Genomic DNA, 16,769 nt, shown 5'->3' on the forward strand with positions numbered 1-16,769 from the left:
GACCGAGGGTCTGGAGATTCGGAGGTCACGGGGTGACATATCCTTTTGATTTGATTTAACATTTTGGGTCCAGAGTGACTTGCTTAATGTTTTGATCTGGCGACCAGGGAGGTCTGATGATCGGAGGTCACGGGGTGACATCTCCTTTTGAGAGTTGAGTAACATTTGGTCCTAAGTGACCGCTTTGAAATGTTTTGATCTGACGATCGGGGAGGTTTGAGGATTCAGGGTTGTTGGGAGTGACCTTAGGCATATATTTCGGGACTTCACGCCTTTGGCCGGGTGAGTGGATACAATCAGTTAGAGCTCTAGTCTGTTGCCATTGTACATCATGGGAAGTAGCGGGGAGCTACTTGATGCTCATGAGTACATGTTTTTAAAAGGGAGTTTTGGGGATTCTTTCTTTTAAATGTCCAAGTGGGACTTGTGGTCATATTGAATTGTCAGAGTTTCAATTAATATGATTTGTCACGGGGTGACTTTTGTTGATTTGAGAACGTATTTTAAAAGGGAGTTTCAGGGATTCTTTCTTTTAAACGTCCGGGGTGGACTTGTGTATCATATTTAAATTGTTAGAGTTTCAATTTATATGATTTTGTGACTTGATACACATTTACGCAAGCGTACGTATCATTGTCAAGATAGGGAAATATTATGCCCAAAGTTTATCGTACCACGGGGATTAGTGGCTAACCCGCATTCCTTGTGTAATCGGAAATAAAGACACTTAGCAAACAAAAGACAAAGAAAAACAAAATAAATAAAAATGCTACTTTAAGGCACCAAGCCCTTAGCAATGCTCGGCTTTGGTTTGCACTGAAGCCTAATCAAAGCTATGAGCCTAGTGATGACTATTTACAATGAAGTAGAAAGTGTCACCGAAAATGTAATTTGCATTTCTAATAACTAAAGTGCAAGAATTTAAATGGAGACTTTAATTAACAACTAAGTTAAATAAATGAAAGAAAACTAAAAAATGAATATAACCCTAATTCAATGCTCTAGATACAAATTTGATTGAAATGCAATTTATTAAAGATGGTAGAAGCCGTACCCAAGGCTTTTCAAGGCTCAAGGGCCGAAATTCCCTTTCATGGTATTCCTACTCCGGTTCAAGGGCCATAGGAACTCACTTGACATGAATTAGAGCCGGTTCAAGGGTCACTAATTCACATCAAGAGGCCTAGAGTTCGAGGAATTAGGCAACCAAGCTCACCATAATTGCGATCAAGCTAATCATGTAGTGAACCATGCTTGTTGTTTGGCTCCAATTTTGCTGCAGCTGGTCAACAATCTCTTTTCTTGTGCGGGCGTGCCAGCACCGTTCGGGTGCGGTCGTCGGGGGTGTCCCTTGACCTGACTTCTATCAAGCGATTGTAGACGAGGAGAGCACCAACCTCGTCGTGGGATTCTATCTGCCTCGTGGTGAGGACTTTGCTGAAGTTTCTTCTTGTTAACACAATCGATACTCAATATTGTAGATCGAGCAGAGCGACATCACCGGGAAATGTTGAGATCTTGCTAAAGCGTGACTTTAGCTTGGCTGAGTTGCTAGGGCATTACCCTTGCTTGGCTGGTTCTGTAACCGTTGTGGTCGCGGCACTACCGTCGGCTCCCGAGGAGACTAGGACCGAAGTACGTTGACAGAGGGTTTGGTGGCACTGAAAGTCGGCTTCTGAGAAGACTAGGACTAGGAGTGTGATCACCGGTAAGAGAAAGAGAAGGAGAGGAGTTGCTCTTAGAGAGGTTGCTCTAGAGAGAACTTAGATCATCTTAGAGATGTTTTGATGTTGTGTTGTGAATGTGTCTGTCTTGGTGTTGGTGTTTGGTCGTGGTACTACAATCGGCTCTCGAGGAGACTAGGACCGAAGTACGTTGACAGAGGGTTTGGTGGCACTGAAAGTCGGCTTCTGAGAAGACTAGGACTAGGAGTGTGATCACCGCTAAGAGAAAGAGAAGGAGAGGAGTTGCTCTTAGAGAGGTTTGCTCTAGAGAGAACTTAGATCACCTTAGAGATGTTTTGATGTTGTATGTGAATGGCTGTTTTAGAATGAGAGGAGAATGTGTTTATATAGGGAAGAAAAAGAAGAGTGAAATGATGAGTGGAAGAAAAATAATGAAAGTGGAGTATGAAAGTGATTTGTAAAATATGGAAAAGATAGAGAAATGATGAAATGAAAGCAAGGCATGAAGGTGCAAAAACATGGAAGTGATGATGATCTATTAAAGAGATTGTAGCAGAAAAATATATCCAAGGAAAAAAAGAAAAGCATCTAGCTTTCTTCATGTGGGTAGGAAACATGAACATGTGAATATTGAGCTGGTTTTAGGTCAGTTTCTGCCCCTTTATTCGTTCAATTATTTCTCCAACAAGCCTTCAGAATGAGCCTTCGACTTCTTTATAAAAAATGTTCCACTATGAGTGTAGATCATCCTGACAAATTTTCAGAGCTTTATTCCATGCGGTTGGGCTGGAAATGCTGCTGGACCTCTTACAGGTCCAGTTTTCCAGTTTTGCTTCTGTAGAAAATTGGACTGATTGTTTGAAGGCCTTCCACTCAAAAAAAGCTCTGGCACTCTTCATAAGAAATTATCCTTGGGCTGTGTAGAATGGATCTGCAGAGTTTCAGCTCATTTCAAGTTCATTTGGTCAGTCTGCAGCCCCTCCTTCCTTGTTTAGCTCGGTTTCTCCTAGCCGAAGTAGGAAAATGTGCTAAAGTTGACTTTCATGTTTCCATGCTTCCATGCTTCCGTAGTAGGCTTTATTTAGCCTCTAAATATATATTTCGAACTTGTCGACAATATATAGCTTGAGCCACTGACATTGGCTCAATTTCTCCAAAACACGCCTTGTCAGGCCAAAATGTTCATTTTGGGTCCAAACATTGCCCCCCAGATCTCGAAGTCAAAGGTCCTCGTCTTGACTAAAGAGGTCTTGAATCAACACTACTCTTATAATGTCGTTGCTCCAAAGCCACTTGTATTGGCTTGACTAAAATTACTTGAACAGTAGCCTCTCTCCCTCTTAATTATACATAGTATACATATATTAATCGCCAGTCTTCCTTCGTGAACCATCCTTTGCGAGGCCATGTAATTAAAACCACTTCGCTGCCAACAATTCGCAACCCAGCTTTCGCCACAATTATTGGCAAAAATATTGATTTGACCTCCTCCACTGCTAATACCATACTAGGCATATTAAATGCCTCTTGTATATGTGCCCAGACCAATACCAATGGCCTCTTAAGTATATTAGCAAGTTCCAGCCACTATTAGGCAAGAACACAATTTTTTGCATCCTCCGCGACGCACAAATTTGAAACTCTTTTTGTAATTTTGTATTTTTTTTTTTTTTTTTAATTTTAATAAGACATTGTGAATCAAGTATAGTCGCCTAGACACAAATTTTCTTTCAAATCTTTTGGGCAACCTTACTGAAATGGCCAGGTGGGGGAGGGCGAACAAGAGAGGCAGAATCCATTTTGGCATGAGCTACTCCCACATAGTGGTTTAGGCCCATTTGCACGCACTTCTGGATTCAAGAACCTGTCATGAACGTTGTCCCTTTTCTAGACACCATTTCACATAGGCTATACTTACTAAGATGAGAAAGGTCATAAGTGTGAAGACAGTTCAACAAGTGTTAATAAAAGCCTCCCTTAACCTTAAGGGACCTGAACTAGGCACCAATAAGGAGTTTAGGCCAATAGTAACAAAAGAGACTTCACCTATTCCGTTATGATTCACAAATGACGAAAATAAAAATGAAAACTGAAAATTGACAGAAAATTTAAAAACAAAGAAAGAATTTAGCAGCACTATATTTGGCTAACCTCCAGAAGGCCACGGGGGAGGCCATCTATGCTTCACTCCAAGCTCCGGTGTATCAAAATTTGTAGGGTAAAAATTCCTCCTGTGAGAGCTTGTAGGAAAAGAACAAAGATACTTCTCGTTGAAGAATTTGCAGGAATTTGGCTGGTGAGAGGGGTATTCTTGCCCCCCAAGTATCTTTGTTGGTTGACGAAGCATGATCTTCAATTGCAATTGAGGAGATGAAGATGTTTCAAGATCGGCTTTGTCACCAACTACCATGTCATAGAACATGGTGTCTTCAGGATTAGCCACAGATTGGCCATTATAGACAACCACTTGCTGGTCTGAATTCTCCACATCAAGAGCTTCACTTGCTGGATAATTGTAAACAAGAGTTAACTTGTATTGATGATACTCAAATTTACAGTTGCGAAGGACAACTTGGCCACTAGAATCATTGTTCTGGCCATTCATGCAACGTGGGTTGTAGATGTGCCCTCCACATATATCAAAGCCACCGCTTGGCCTTGAAGAATATATGAAGAACTTCAAGTTGAATTGATTAATAAAGCCACAGATTGGCTTCTGTAGGCCACAACTTAATTGATAATTAAGTTGGTCCAGATTTTGATCACCTTCCCTAAGACGTTCAGTAGCAGAGTCACAATTAAAATGATCATGAACTTGCTTCTTTTGATCAAAGGGATGATCATGGGCCATATCTTGCCCCCCATGCATCTGATCAGTAGCCACGTATTTGGCTTGATCAGTGGAGAAATCACATATTTGTTCAGAGACAATTTTCTTGTCAGAAGAACAATCTTGCGGACCATCTTCTCCATAAGCAGCCTCTATGTAAGGCTGTGATTCAACAATGGGCAAGCTACTTTCTTCTTCTGCGACGGGCTGGTCGAGAGGAAGGTTTTTGCTTTTAAATTGATCGCCTCTTATAGGCAATTCAATTTTGGTAACACCATCTTCGCGCGCCGCTTCTTGACTTTTCAAGGAGCTCTCTTGCTTTGTGTTGATGGTGTCAACCTCCCCATGTTGCGAATCCACATGAGTTGCAGTCAGATTGGCGTCGTTCTTGTGCATGGTCGCGGACTCCGATGAGGTCTGTTTGTGCTGGGTCGCGACGACATTCATCGACTGCTGGTGGTTTTCCTGGGCTGGTTGGGTCACGTCGGCCAGCTGCTCCCAAGTCTGCCACGGATCTTGTTGGGCTGATTGGAAAAGTTCATCCATCCTCTTCTGCTGCGCCGCCAGGACCTTTTTCAAATTCGCATAATACGAAGCAGTGTTCTGTTGAAAGATAGCAAGTCGCTCCTTTATGCTCGCATTCTCCGGAATGGGAATGGGCACATAGCCTTCTATCGTCGCCATGACTTCAGGAATTTCTTTTGGTAAAGATTTTCCTCTGGCATCCCAATGATGGTGAACACAAAAAGACTCTGATATGGTCCCACTGGGCGTGCCAAAATGTTTGTTTTGAAGCCCGGTGGTTGAATGTCTTCAAGAGAAAAAACTTCTTATGTGGTCCCACTGGGCGTGCCAAAATGTTTGGCTCCAATTTTGTTGCAGCTGGTCAACAGTCTCTTTTCTGCGCGGGCGTGCCAGCACCGTTCGGGTGCGGTCGTCGGGGGTGTCCCTTGACCTGACTTCTTTCAAGCAATTGTGGACGAGGAGAGCACCAACCTCGTCGTGGGATTCTTTGTGCCTCGTGGTGAGGACTTTTGCTAATCTTCTTGCGTCACCAAATCGATACTCGATGTTGTAGATCGAGCAGAGCGAGAACCACCGGGAAGTAGAGAGAACTTGCTAAAGCGTGACTTTAGTTTGGCTGGGTTGCTAGGGCGTTACCCTTGCTTGGCTGGTTCTGTAACCGTTGTGGTCGCGGCACTACCGTCGGCTCCCGAGGAGACTAGGACCGAAGTACGTTGACAGAGGGTTTGGTGGCACTGAAAGTCGGCTTCTGAGAAGACTAGGACTAGGAGTGTGATCACCGCTAAGAGAAAGAGAAGGAGAGGAGTTGCTCTTAGAGAGGTTTGCTCTAGAGAGAACTTAGATCATCTTAGAGATGTTGTTGTTGTATGTGAATGTGTGTTTTAGAATGAGAGGAGAAGGTGTTTATATAGGGAAGAAAAAGAAGAGTGAAATGATGAGTCGAAGAAAAATAATGAAAGTGGAGTATGAAAGTGATTTGTAAAATATGGAAAAGATAGAGAAATGATGAAATGAAAGCAAGGCATGAAGGTGCAAAAACATGGAAGTGATGATGATCTATTAAAGAGATTGTAGCAGAAAAATATATCCAAGGAAAAAAAGAAAAGCATCTAGCTTTCTTCATGTGGGTAGGAAACATGAACATGTGAATATTGAGCTGGTTTTAGGTCAGTTTCTGCCCCTTTATTCCTCCAAGGAAAAAAAGAAAAGCCTTCAGAATGAGCCTTCGACTTATTCATAAAAAATGTTCCACTATGAGTGTAGATCATCCTGACAAATTTTCAGAGCTTTATTCCATGCGGTTGGGCTGGAAATGCTGCTGGACCTCTTACAGGTCCAGTTTTCCAGTTTTGCTTCTGTAGAAAATTGGACTGATTGTTTGAAGGCCTTCCACTCAAAAAAAGCTCTGGCACTCTTCATAAGAAATTATCCTTGGTCTGTCTAGAATGGATCTGCAGAGTTTCAGCTCATTTCAAGTTCATTTGGTCAGTCTGCCGCCCCTCCTTCCTTGTTTAGCTCGGTTTCTCCTAGCCGAAGTAGGAAAATGTGCTAAAGTTGACTTTTCATGTTTCCATGCTTCCATGCTTCCGTAGTAGGCTTTATTTAGCCTCTAAATATATATTTCGAACTTGTCGACAATATATAGCTTGAGCCACTGACATTGGCTCAATTTCTCCAAGACACGCCTTGTCAGGCCAAAATGTTCATTTTGGGTCCAAACACTTGTACTTCCCACGAATATTAAATCAGGGTTCTAACTCTAAAATGTCATCCCCTAAATTTTAATCTAGACTTACTAAAACACATACCCAAGAGTTGACAATTCCTAAGCATGCATTCTAATCAATTATTACAAAACACAAACATTCGATAATTAACAAATTCCATATATAAATTAAATTAAGCATCCATTACATCAAATTTGGATTAGGGCACACAACCCTAACCCCCAACAAAGAAATTACTCACAACCCATTATCATAGACATCAAAATTACAAAATTCAAAGAGGAAAAAGTGAAGAGAAGTAGGGAGTAACAAGAACAAGCCACAAATTGCTATAGAGCAATTATGGCTAGCCTTGATTTACGGCTCCCCACTATTACCCAAATTTGATAGTGATGAAGCTCTTAATGCTTTGGCTTCCCCCTTTGAATCTTGTGAACTTGATGAGATGATGAAATTTTGGTGAGGTGGATTTTGGTGAGGAGGTGTGGATCTTGGTGAGGAGAAGAAAAGATGAGAAGAAGAAATTTTGGTGAGGTGGGGTGATTCTCGGCAAGAAGGAAAAAATGGAGAAGGAAGGGAAAGAGAGCTGCCCAAAGGGCTGCCTCTGTTTTATGGTGCGGCTGCTGTTCTCCCCCTTCATGTTACTGTGCGAGAGAGATATATAGTGAGATTGAATGATCATCGGGGGCCGTCCACGTGATGGCAGGGATGTAGAAATGGATAAGATCTGCTCCGTAAGAAAATGAACACGTGCCAAGGAGCTGGTGTGCGCGGAAGAGAAGAGAGCAAAGAAAATAGTATGTGATTCTTATGTTTAATTAAACCATCATGCTTAATTAAACCACCATTGTGCTGCTGCGATGTTTTGGTTTCCAATGCATTCTGTTTCTGGTGTCTTTCTCCGGGTACCTCACGCAGAATGCTATACCACCGGGGTACCGATCCAACTCTTGTATCTTGTACCAGTAACACGACGTCAGAGGGATAAATCGTACTGGACGGTTTATACCTCTCTAATGCTAGAGTAAGGTACTAATATACAAATGGGTATAGTAATAGTATCAGAAAGGAGTTATTACCCCTAAAAGGTGGTTGTGCTGATGTTTTAATACTCGAGCGTGGGAAAGGAGTTTCCCATATCTTCAATGTGGGACGCATATTGTCCCTTTGTAGCTATATCAGCTTTCTGGTGTGTAATTAGATGGATTGTGCTGATCAGGTCCGAACCCCTTTGTGCCCAGGGTGTCGTCCCTGGCGCGCACCATCATGGTGGGTTGTGAACCCAGCCCGTGGCCTGGTACTTGTGTTACACCCCACATCCGATTTACCCCTTTTACTGAGTTGCACGAATCACTTTATGTTTTACCATTCGTGGTTATAGTTTTATCTTTTAGGGGGGTGGCTAGAAGTTGACTTTTTATGGGTTAACAATTTGAGAAAATTTCCTTCATGAAAGTTGTAGAGGACGTTAAACCGAGCGCGTGCATATGTGGTACGTAAAAATTGGAGTTCGTATGCAAAAGTTATGAGTGAATTACGAAAATTACTGTTCATGGTAAAAATTTAATATATATGGAAAGTTACCCGGGTAGGTTTCCAAAACCGGAAACCCACCCCTTTTTCTCTCTCCTCTCCCCCGACTCTTCTCCCTTTCCCTTCGAATTTTCTTCCTCCCTCTGATTCCTCACTTTCCGGCCACCATCCGGCGTGCAACCGGTCACCAAAGGAGCGCCTCTTCCCTCTCTAGACCTTAGTGACCTGGGATTTTGGAGATTTGGCCGAGAAATTCCAGATCGAAGCAAAGTTCGCTCCGGCTGCAGTTTGGGGTTTCGCCGATTTCCGGCCACCTCCGGCCACCAAGTTAACGTCGAAGGTTCGGTTTTTGATGGAGATCATTTCCCCTAAAGTATTTCATTCCAATTTGCATTGTAGAGGTCGAATTAACGATTTGCATTTCTAGGGTTCTTGAAGCTTCGGGGCTTTCCTTCACCGGCTTGATTCGACCACTTCGAGGTAAAATTGGTTAATGTTGTAGTTGGGAAGTTGATTGGGCTTGTTGTGTAGATGCTATTGCCGAAATTTGGTGGTCATCGGAGGTAGTGGTCGCCGGCGCATGGACCCCACGTGCCGCCACTGTAGGTGGCGCGTGGTGGCGAGTAGAGCTGCGTTTTAATTATAGTTTTAGTTCCATAAATCCTATATGGATTATAGAATTTGATACATGAAGTTTGGTGGAAATCGGAGGAATTACGAATTGATTATAAATGGTTTATTATTGATTTACGTGAATTCGATCGCCGAATTTCTTTCGAATTCACTTTAGATCTTACATCAATGAATGATTAATGTTGGAGTATTAAGGATGGATATTGTGGAGAGTTGAGGAGTTGGATTTTTGGAAGGGGGATGTTTTGAATTTCCATTTCTAAGTATCGTAAAGTTAATTTCCGTCCTGTGAAATATATATATTTATGAATGCTATTCGTACAGGACGAGAGGAGTCTCCATACGAGGAAAATCATGTGCGACGTCAGGATTGACCGCATACTGTGAGTGGACTTTTATTTTTAAAGAATGATGCATGCATTTATTTTTCCCGAAATAATAATTTATTTATCATTTTATTATCGAGCATAATATTTTGCCTTGGATTATAATTTTGGCATTGTTTTTCCATATGAATTTCAGATACGAATCTATTATGCTCAGATTTGGATTTTATGAGTTGTTTTCGGAATATGATTAAATTTTCGGAGATTAATTATAATTTATTTTCAATTATGATTCGGGAATGGATTTTGAGCCTTTGATAAGTATCTCCGATATATGGCTTTTATTTGAAATCATGATTTAAGTGATTTTCGACGAATTACTTTCCGGAATTTATTAATATATTTTATTCGTCGATATTGAGATTTTTTGGAATATTTTTCGAAAATGGGATTTTCGATTGAATTATTATATATTATTCATTGCTTCTTCAATTATGTTTTAGAGAATATTTTTGGCGTGTGGGACACGCCGTCGTTTCGTTATTATTTTCTCACTTATATATTTTAAGTTTTGGCGTGCGGGGTCACGTCGTTGGATTACATTTTATCTCGTGAGAAATATGGGGAAGCCTTATGGATTTACTGGTTTTCGATTGTTTTTCCTCACCATACTCGGGTCATTCGATTAGGTCTCCTCCTCACTTACTTTGTGTTTGTGAGTGGCAGTTGAGGTAGTTTATTCTCCTCCTCACGTGGGTGGCAGTCGAGGTTATTAGTTCTCCTCCTCACACAATCTATGTGTGAGTGGCAGTCGAGGGTAGGTAGAGCCTGAGAGGCTCCATTCCCGTATGGTGAACTCTCTTCCCCGTATCCTTTTATTGTTGTTCTTGACTAGCGGGGCTAGTCCGATTTCCGTTTAACCAGCGGGGCTGGTCCTATTTCTCGAGCATCGGAATTTATATTCTTCTTCGTGGTTATTTGTGACTAGCCCTATTTCTTGAGAGGAGCTTCTCGTGGCTTGTTTTCATAATTATTGCATGCATCGAAAGTTTTAATGAAATAATTGTGGGAAAGTATAAAAATCCATTTTGTTTAAAAATTGTTTATTTTTGTCCACTCACGCTAACGTTTTTATATACTTTTCCCCTGGGCCCTTCGGTTTCAAATGCCCAGTTTTCAGTGTTGCTGCTCGGCGTTAAGGAGTGAGCCATAGTGACCGCATCCGCTTCCGTCATCATATTTTGTAGGTTATTTATTTAGCCTACGGTACTCTATGTTAAACTTTATTCCTAGAATGCTCTGATTACTAAGGGATATGTGACCCAAACTTGTATGAATTGTATTTGAGGTCTATGACCTAACTTTGGTGATTGTAGTAACTTGTACCTTTTGGATAATATGTGTGACGTTGTTAGCTTGTGATGGGATTTGTTGAATTTGGGAGCAAGGCGGCTCCAGGAGTTGTGGTTGGACTATTAGAAGTGAATTTTGTTTTCCGCAGGGTTTTGGGTTATCCATTTTTTTAAGGGAGGTTATGCCGAAATTTTTGGTAAATCTCCTTTAAAGGTGGGTCCCGCAGGGCCACTTCGGATTCCAGGGTGGAATTCGGGGTGGGTCTTGTCAACTTGGGTACTGCTACGGGCCCCAGCTGATAGTGCCAAAACCTAGTGAAATACCAACTAGTATGTACAAGTCCCCCAAGTTCCAGTTCAAGATGTTTCTTGGGTGGGGACTTGATAATTTTTAGTCACAAGGTTTGGCACTGATGTGCCTGTAGGGAGTCCCCCAAGTTCGCGTGCAAGAGATGTCTTAAGCGAGTTGCGTTGCAGGTAGCTAATCTACAATGCTCCCGATGTAACCCGTTAAGGTTGGAGAAAACCTCTGGTACCCTTTGGGGTTTAAGGAGGGCTGGCGCCTCCGGTACCTGTTGGGGTTGAAGGAGGGCTTGAGCCTCTAATACCCGTTGGGGTTGAAGGAGGGCTGCAGCCTCCGGTACCCGATGGGGTTGAAGGAGGGCTTGTGTAAGCCCCGAGAAAAATTGAAGGAATTAAGACGATATTAATTTTATTTTTGGATAAGTGATAACGACATTCGGGAAAATTTCTGGAAAACTTTACGGGAGTGAATTTTCAAATTTTTTACTTGAGTGTATAGTACGCATTACGACGAGTTCGTGGTAATTTTTGTGAAACTTTCTGGACACCCGAACTATTTGTGACGAATTTCAGAAGTTGAGAAATAAAGAATTTAATTTAACAAATGGAAAATGAATCGGTGCAAGGTGAGCCATTGATTGCAGCCACCGCCTAATCTGGAGCGTCCACTTTAATTGAATTTTGGGGTAAATAGCCGGGCCAACTTGCGAACCACCCAGAACTCTCTAGACCTCGACCCATTTCTTCAACCCAAGCCTGGGCCGAAGACCAAACTTCCTCTTCCAATTTCGGCCACCTCTGATCAACGGACCACTGGCATTAGGACCATCTCGCGACGCCTATAGCTTGGGTTTCCACCAACGAGCTCCAACGAAGCCAATTCGAAGCCAAGAAATTTCTACGGTTCCGGCTGCTCTTCTGCATTTTCCGGCGACTCCGGTAGCCGATGACGACATGCAAGGTAAGGAAAGTAGTCTTCTCTTCGAGCTCCACGTCTGGGTATATTCAGTTTTTGATTTTGGTTGAGTTCTGAACGAATTGATATATTTGGTGTCATTGGGCTTCGTCGGAGTTCACTACTTGCAGCGGGTGTCTCTTGTTCTTATCGGTTAAAGAAGAAACTTGAACCTCTACAGTTTAATTGAAAGAGTCATATATGAAGAATCGATTGAGACTACTTCGAGTCAAGGTAAACCATTCTCGGCATATTCTTGTGATTCTGAAGTTGGGTTGTCAAACTGAAACTAACTGCCATGTTGTTAATTGAATGGTTGAGTTTGGAGGAAAACGCAGAAATACAAAGGGAATGGGACCCAGAAGCTTGAGGATGAAAAGAAGTGGGAACCTATATTTTTAGGCTCTGCTCGTGGATTATTAATGAAGATTTCACATGAAAGGTTGCTGCAGATTGTTACGTACTCCAAAACCCAAATTGGGTTTTAGACAAAAAACTAAATTATAAATGGTAATTGTGAAACACCAACCTTGGAATTGTGCATCATACGTTGGTTGTCCATAAAGAGTTGGATACATTATATTAATTGTAATGGTTAGTTGTGTCCAGTGTTTATGTGCGAAACAAGAATGAATGTTTGGATTTGATTATATAGAATGCAAAATACGGGTGTGTACAGGAGGTTTTGAATATGTGGTTTTGATGTTTATTGTGAATGGCCTGGCATAATTGAGAATGACAATAAAATAGAAGTAATTGCATGTACTGAGCCATGACAAGTTGAATAAGTTTACAAAAGTTAGCATTCATGAGTGGTCATGGAAGGTTTGAGACCTTGTGTACTACTTGCCTGGTAGTTTAATTGAGTTGTATATCAGATATGGTGGGACTTGATTACCATGAATGATTAAATGATGTTGTTGGTAATCAATTTGAATTCTTTGTGCATTGGTATAAAGAAATAAATATTTTCTTGGTTGAACTTTAATTTGGGGTATGAAGGTCATGAATTGAAAAGTAATGAGAGAGGAGAGAAAATTGTTGGGTGCCCATGGTAATTGATGATACTTCACCCAATAAGAAATGAGTCCACTTTCGGAATGAATTAGTCAAATGGCTTAGATATTTTTGAGTGTTATCAAATATAATTTTATATTAACACTCGAATACTATCATTGTTGGACTAGGACTACAGTTACCCGGAATGCAAGTTTTCTCGGAAAACAAGCTGTGGTGGTGTTGACCTAGAAAAACAAATGAAGTCAAAGTTGCAATATTCCAGGTAGGGGATTCTGGACTCACCTCAGTAACTTTTATGCATATATTTTAAGAAAATTATTGATACATGAAAAATGTATTTCAATTTTTCTATGAGTTACCGTTTGATGACCTGAGAGTGAGAGGAGCATAGCGACTTCCTTGGGCTTCGATCCCCTAAACCTCCGGAGGGGCTATATGGAATGAAGAGTGTCTGACATCCATTGAGGTGTGGCACTACTTGTAGGTGATACGGCGTAAGTGGACACTCTCGCTACACCTTGCCGGTGTAAACGATATTAATCGTGGTAAGGTTGTAGTTGGCATAGTGATCGGTCATCAGGTTTGTTTCATTCCTTTGGGCCCTTCTATATTTTTATAAGTGAACTACGGTTTGTGGTTTCGAACATTTTTATCTATATGCATTGTTTCTCACTTACTTTGCCGGCACCTATATTTTAAATTATTTTTGCACCTAGCTGGGGTAGAGTCTTATTGAGCAGCGAGGACGAAAGCTCACCCCTACAACAGTTTATGGATGCAGGTACTGTGTACGAAGACGGGACAGTTGGATGATGCTAATTGTGGCTTAGTTACCTTCTACTTTAAATGGTCATCGACGGAGTTAGATCCGCGTGACAGGTTCTCTTATTTCTTTTACTCCCGTGTAACTTGTTTACCGAGGTTGTGATTATTTGTAAAATACCTTTTTTGTATTTTTTTCGGACTTTGGCCTTGAACCGGATGAACATTCGATAATTGTTTTGAAATGACTTGTATTTGTTTTCTTTAAAGGATTTCCAATGGTTTTATAGTTTTCACCTCACTTAAACAACTACTTCCGTGCTCAAGTTTTCCTAACGTATTTACTAAAGCATTTTTAACTTCCTTGTGTTGCCTTGCGGGTTCTTGGGACTTGAGTTAAGTATCTTAGCTTAGGTTCTAAGGGCACGCGACACTGTAATGTACTCGGTTTGAAGAGGTGCAAATCGGGGCGTTACAGCTTGAGCCTCTGGTACCCGTTGGTGTTGAAGGAGGGTTGGAGCCTCCGGCATCCGATGGGGTTGAAGGAGGTCTTGAGCCTCTAATACCAGTTGGGGTTGAAGGAGGGCTTGAGCCTCTGGTACCCGTTGGGGTTGAAGGAGGGCTGGAGCCTCTGGTACCCGATGGAGTTGAAGGAGGTCTTGAGCCTCCGGTGCCCGTTGGGGTTGAAGGAGGTCTTGAGCCTCCGGTGCCCGTTGGGGTTGAAGGAGGGCTTGAGCCTCTAATACCCGATGGGGTTGAAGGAGGTCTTGAGCCTCTAATACCTGTTGGGGTTGCCGATGCATGCAAGGCACGTGGCGCGTAGAATCTGGTGAGGGTAATAAATGCCCGTCGCTTCGACTCTGATGGTTTGCGTAACCAAGGAGTGAAGGGAGATAGTGGGACACGTGGCGTGATCCGACGGTTGGCGACCCTTCGCTGCCAACGGTTGTGATTCTGCAGGAGTTGAAATTTAAAAGGGAAAACCTATGTTCCTCTTCTTCATTCTGCGACTTCTGTGGAGAAACACTGCCAAAATTTTTCGCTATTCTCTGTTGCTGCCACTGTGGAGAAGGAGAGTGATGATAGGCTGAACTGATCTTTGGCGGAGAGCGAAGCCGGCCGAGCGACTTCAGTTCGAAGAGGTAAGAATTCGTTTCTCGCCTCGTCGAAAATCTGGGTGTTTTTTTTTGCATGATTTTTTGTTTTCGTTTTTCTGGGTTTCTGAGGGTTCTCCTTGTTTGAGTTTTCTGGTTTTTGTTTTCTTTTGTGCTGTTGGTTGTGGTGTTGAATCTGTCCTCTAGACGTTTATTTTGTGATAGAAGTGGTATATATTGGTAGGAAAATTAGATTTATGGGTTTTGGGATTATGTTTCTGGGATTCCGAGTTTCTGGGCTCATAGTAGTGTTTTTCTGGGTGTATGAGTTTCTGGGTTCATAGTAGTGGGGAGTGATCCACACTACAACGGAGCCCTAGATCTGGGTCTCTGGGCTGACTCTCCTTCTTCTGATTCCAGGTAGACTTCAAAAGTAGGGTACTCATAGGCTAGAAGGATGGAATCAGAAATAAGAGCTACACTCAGGGGAGGAGAGTCATCGTACCAAGCCTCAGAGAGGCAGGCGGAGCAAGCAGTAGATGCTTATTTGGCAAGTAGCGGTACCCACGGGGGGCACCGGGGGGAGGAGACCGCTTCGTCAACCGGAGTGGTATCAGAGAGTTCGGGAAGTGAGGGAACTACTAGTAGTGAAGAGCATCCGGGGTCCGGAGAAAAGGTGACAGTTGCGATTCCCGACGGCGTCCCAGTACGTAGGTATATGCTGGTGGATGGAACGACGTGTGAGGAACCAGGTAGAAGCATGACCATGAAGCAGATCATCGTTGTTAGGTTAAGATGGGGGATGCTGAACCAAGTGGAGCTTAGGCCCTTGAGACCCGGCGACTTGGCTTGCAATCCTCCTAAAAGATGGGTAGCCCTCCACAAGAACCAACTGTACCAGGGTTTATCATTACCGTTACCGAAGTCGGTACAGTATCTGCTTAGGATGCTAAATATGTCACCAGGACAGTTAACCCCAAATGCTTGGCGGCAGCTTCTGAGCATGTTGACGATGTGGGACCTGTGCCAGCAAGGCTGGCCCACAATAAATGAGTTCCGAGCTGTATACCGAGTGACATACTCAAAGAAGTATCCAGGTACGGTGACGTTCACTGCAAGGGACTACGAGCCGCTTGTGACCGATCTACCGACGTCGCAAAGTAAGAAGTGGAAAAACAAGGTCTTCCTTGTCGGGGGAAGGTGGCAGATAAAGAACAGGAAGTGGCAGGTGACCGGGACCTACCAAGCCATTGGGGACCAAGCGTATGTCTTAATAGAGGTTGAGAAGAAACGGATTGCAAGGGTCTACGTCGTTTGGGCTGACACAGAAGAAAGGAGTTCTTATAGATTTATCCAGTACCCCATTATGGATAGATTAGGTTTAGGGAGAGTACCCGGTGAGGAAATGACTGAGTGTCAATTTACTACGGTTATCTATGATTAACAGTGTTTGGGTTTCTGACTGTTTGTTTTATGTTGCAGTCAAGGTGCCAAAAAGGAAACCAAGGAAGGGAAAAGAAGAAGACAAGATGGACGATCTGAAGTTGATGGACAGGCTGATCAACCAAGGAGATGAAGCTCTGAGGATTGACATTGACCTGGAGGGTAAGAGTACCCGGACCTCGATCGAGGACCTACTGCTTGAGATACCGAACGAGAGTTATGGGGAGCCGGACCCCAATGCCCAAATAGAGAAGAGGGATGATCCCTCCGAGCACGTGGTGACTATCGTCGACCTGGAGAAAGACAAGTCCAAAGGTGCGGGGTCCCAGGCTTCTCTGTCGAGCGGGTCCTCAATAGTGAAGGCGTGTTGCTTCCCGGGGAGAAAAGGAAGAGGATTCATCACCACCGTCACCGCAGCGGGGGCAACTTGGAGGTGACATACACCGGGCATGATGTGAAGGGGGATGCGAAGAAGGCAAAGAAAAGCCTCCAAGTCCAACCTGAGTCGACCCAGTCTTTGCGACTGCTGTCCCCGGTGCTGCCCGTGATCCCCAAGAAACCGATCAAGTAGCTGTTGTCCG

The 16,769-nt window shown here is 42.9% G+C and overlaps 1 protein-coding gene across 1 annotated transcript; it reads left to right on the forward strand.

Moving 5' to 3' along the window:
* Positions 1 to 13,660: 13,660 nt before the first annotated feature.
* Positions 13,661 to 14,474, forward strand: LOC133723273 (uncharacterized). Its single transcript, XM_062150088.1, has 2 exons — positions 13,661 to 13,670; positions 14,161 to 14,474. Exons 1-2 carry the CDS (start codon positions 13,661 to 13,663, stop codon positions 14,472 to 14,474), a joined length of 324 nt encoding a protein of 107 aa, XP_062006072.1.
* The last annotated feature ends 2,295 nt before the right edge of the window (positions 14,475 to 16,769 follow it).

This window comes from Rosa rugosa, chromosome 7, assembly GCF_958449725.1.
Source record: "Rosa rugosa chromosome 7, drRosRugo1.1, whole genome shotgun sequence".
Taxonomy (NCBI): domain Eukaryota; kingdom Viridiplantae; phylum Streptophyta; class Magnoliopsida; order Rosales; family Rosaceae; genus Rosa; species Rosa rugosa.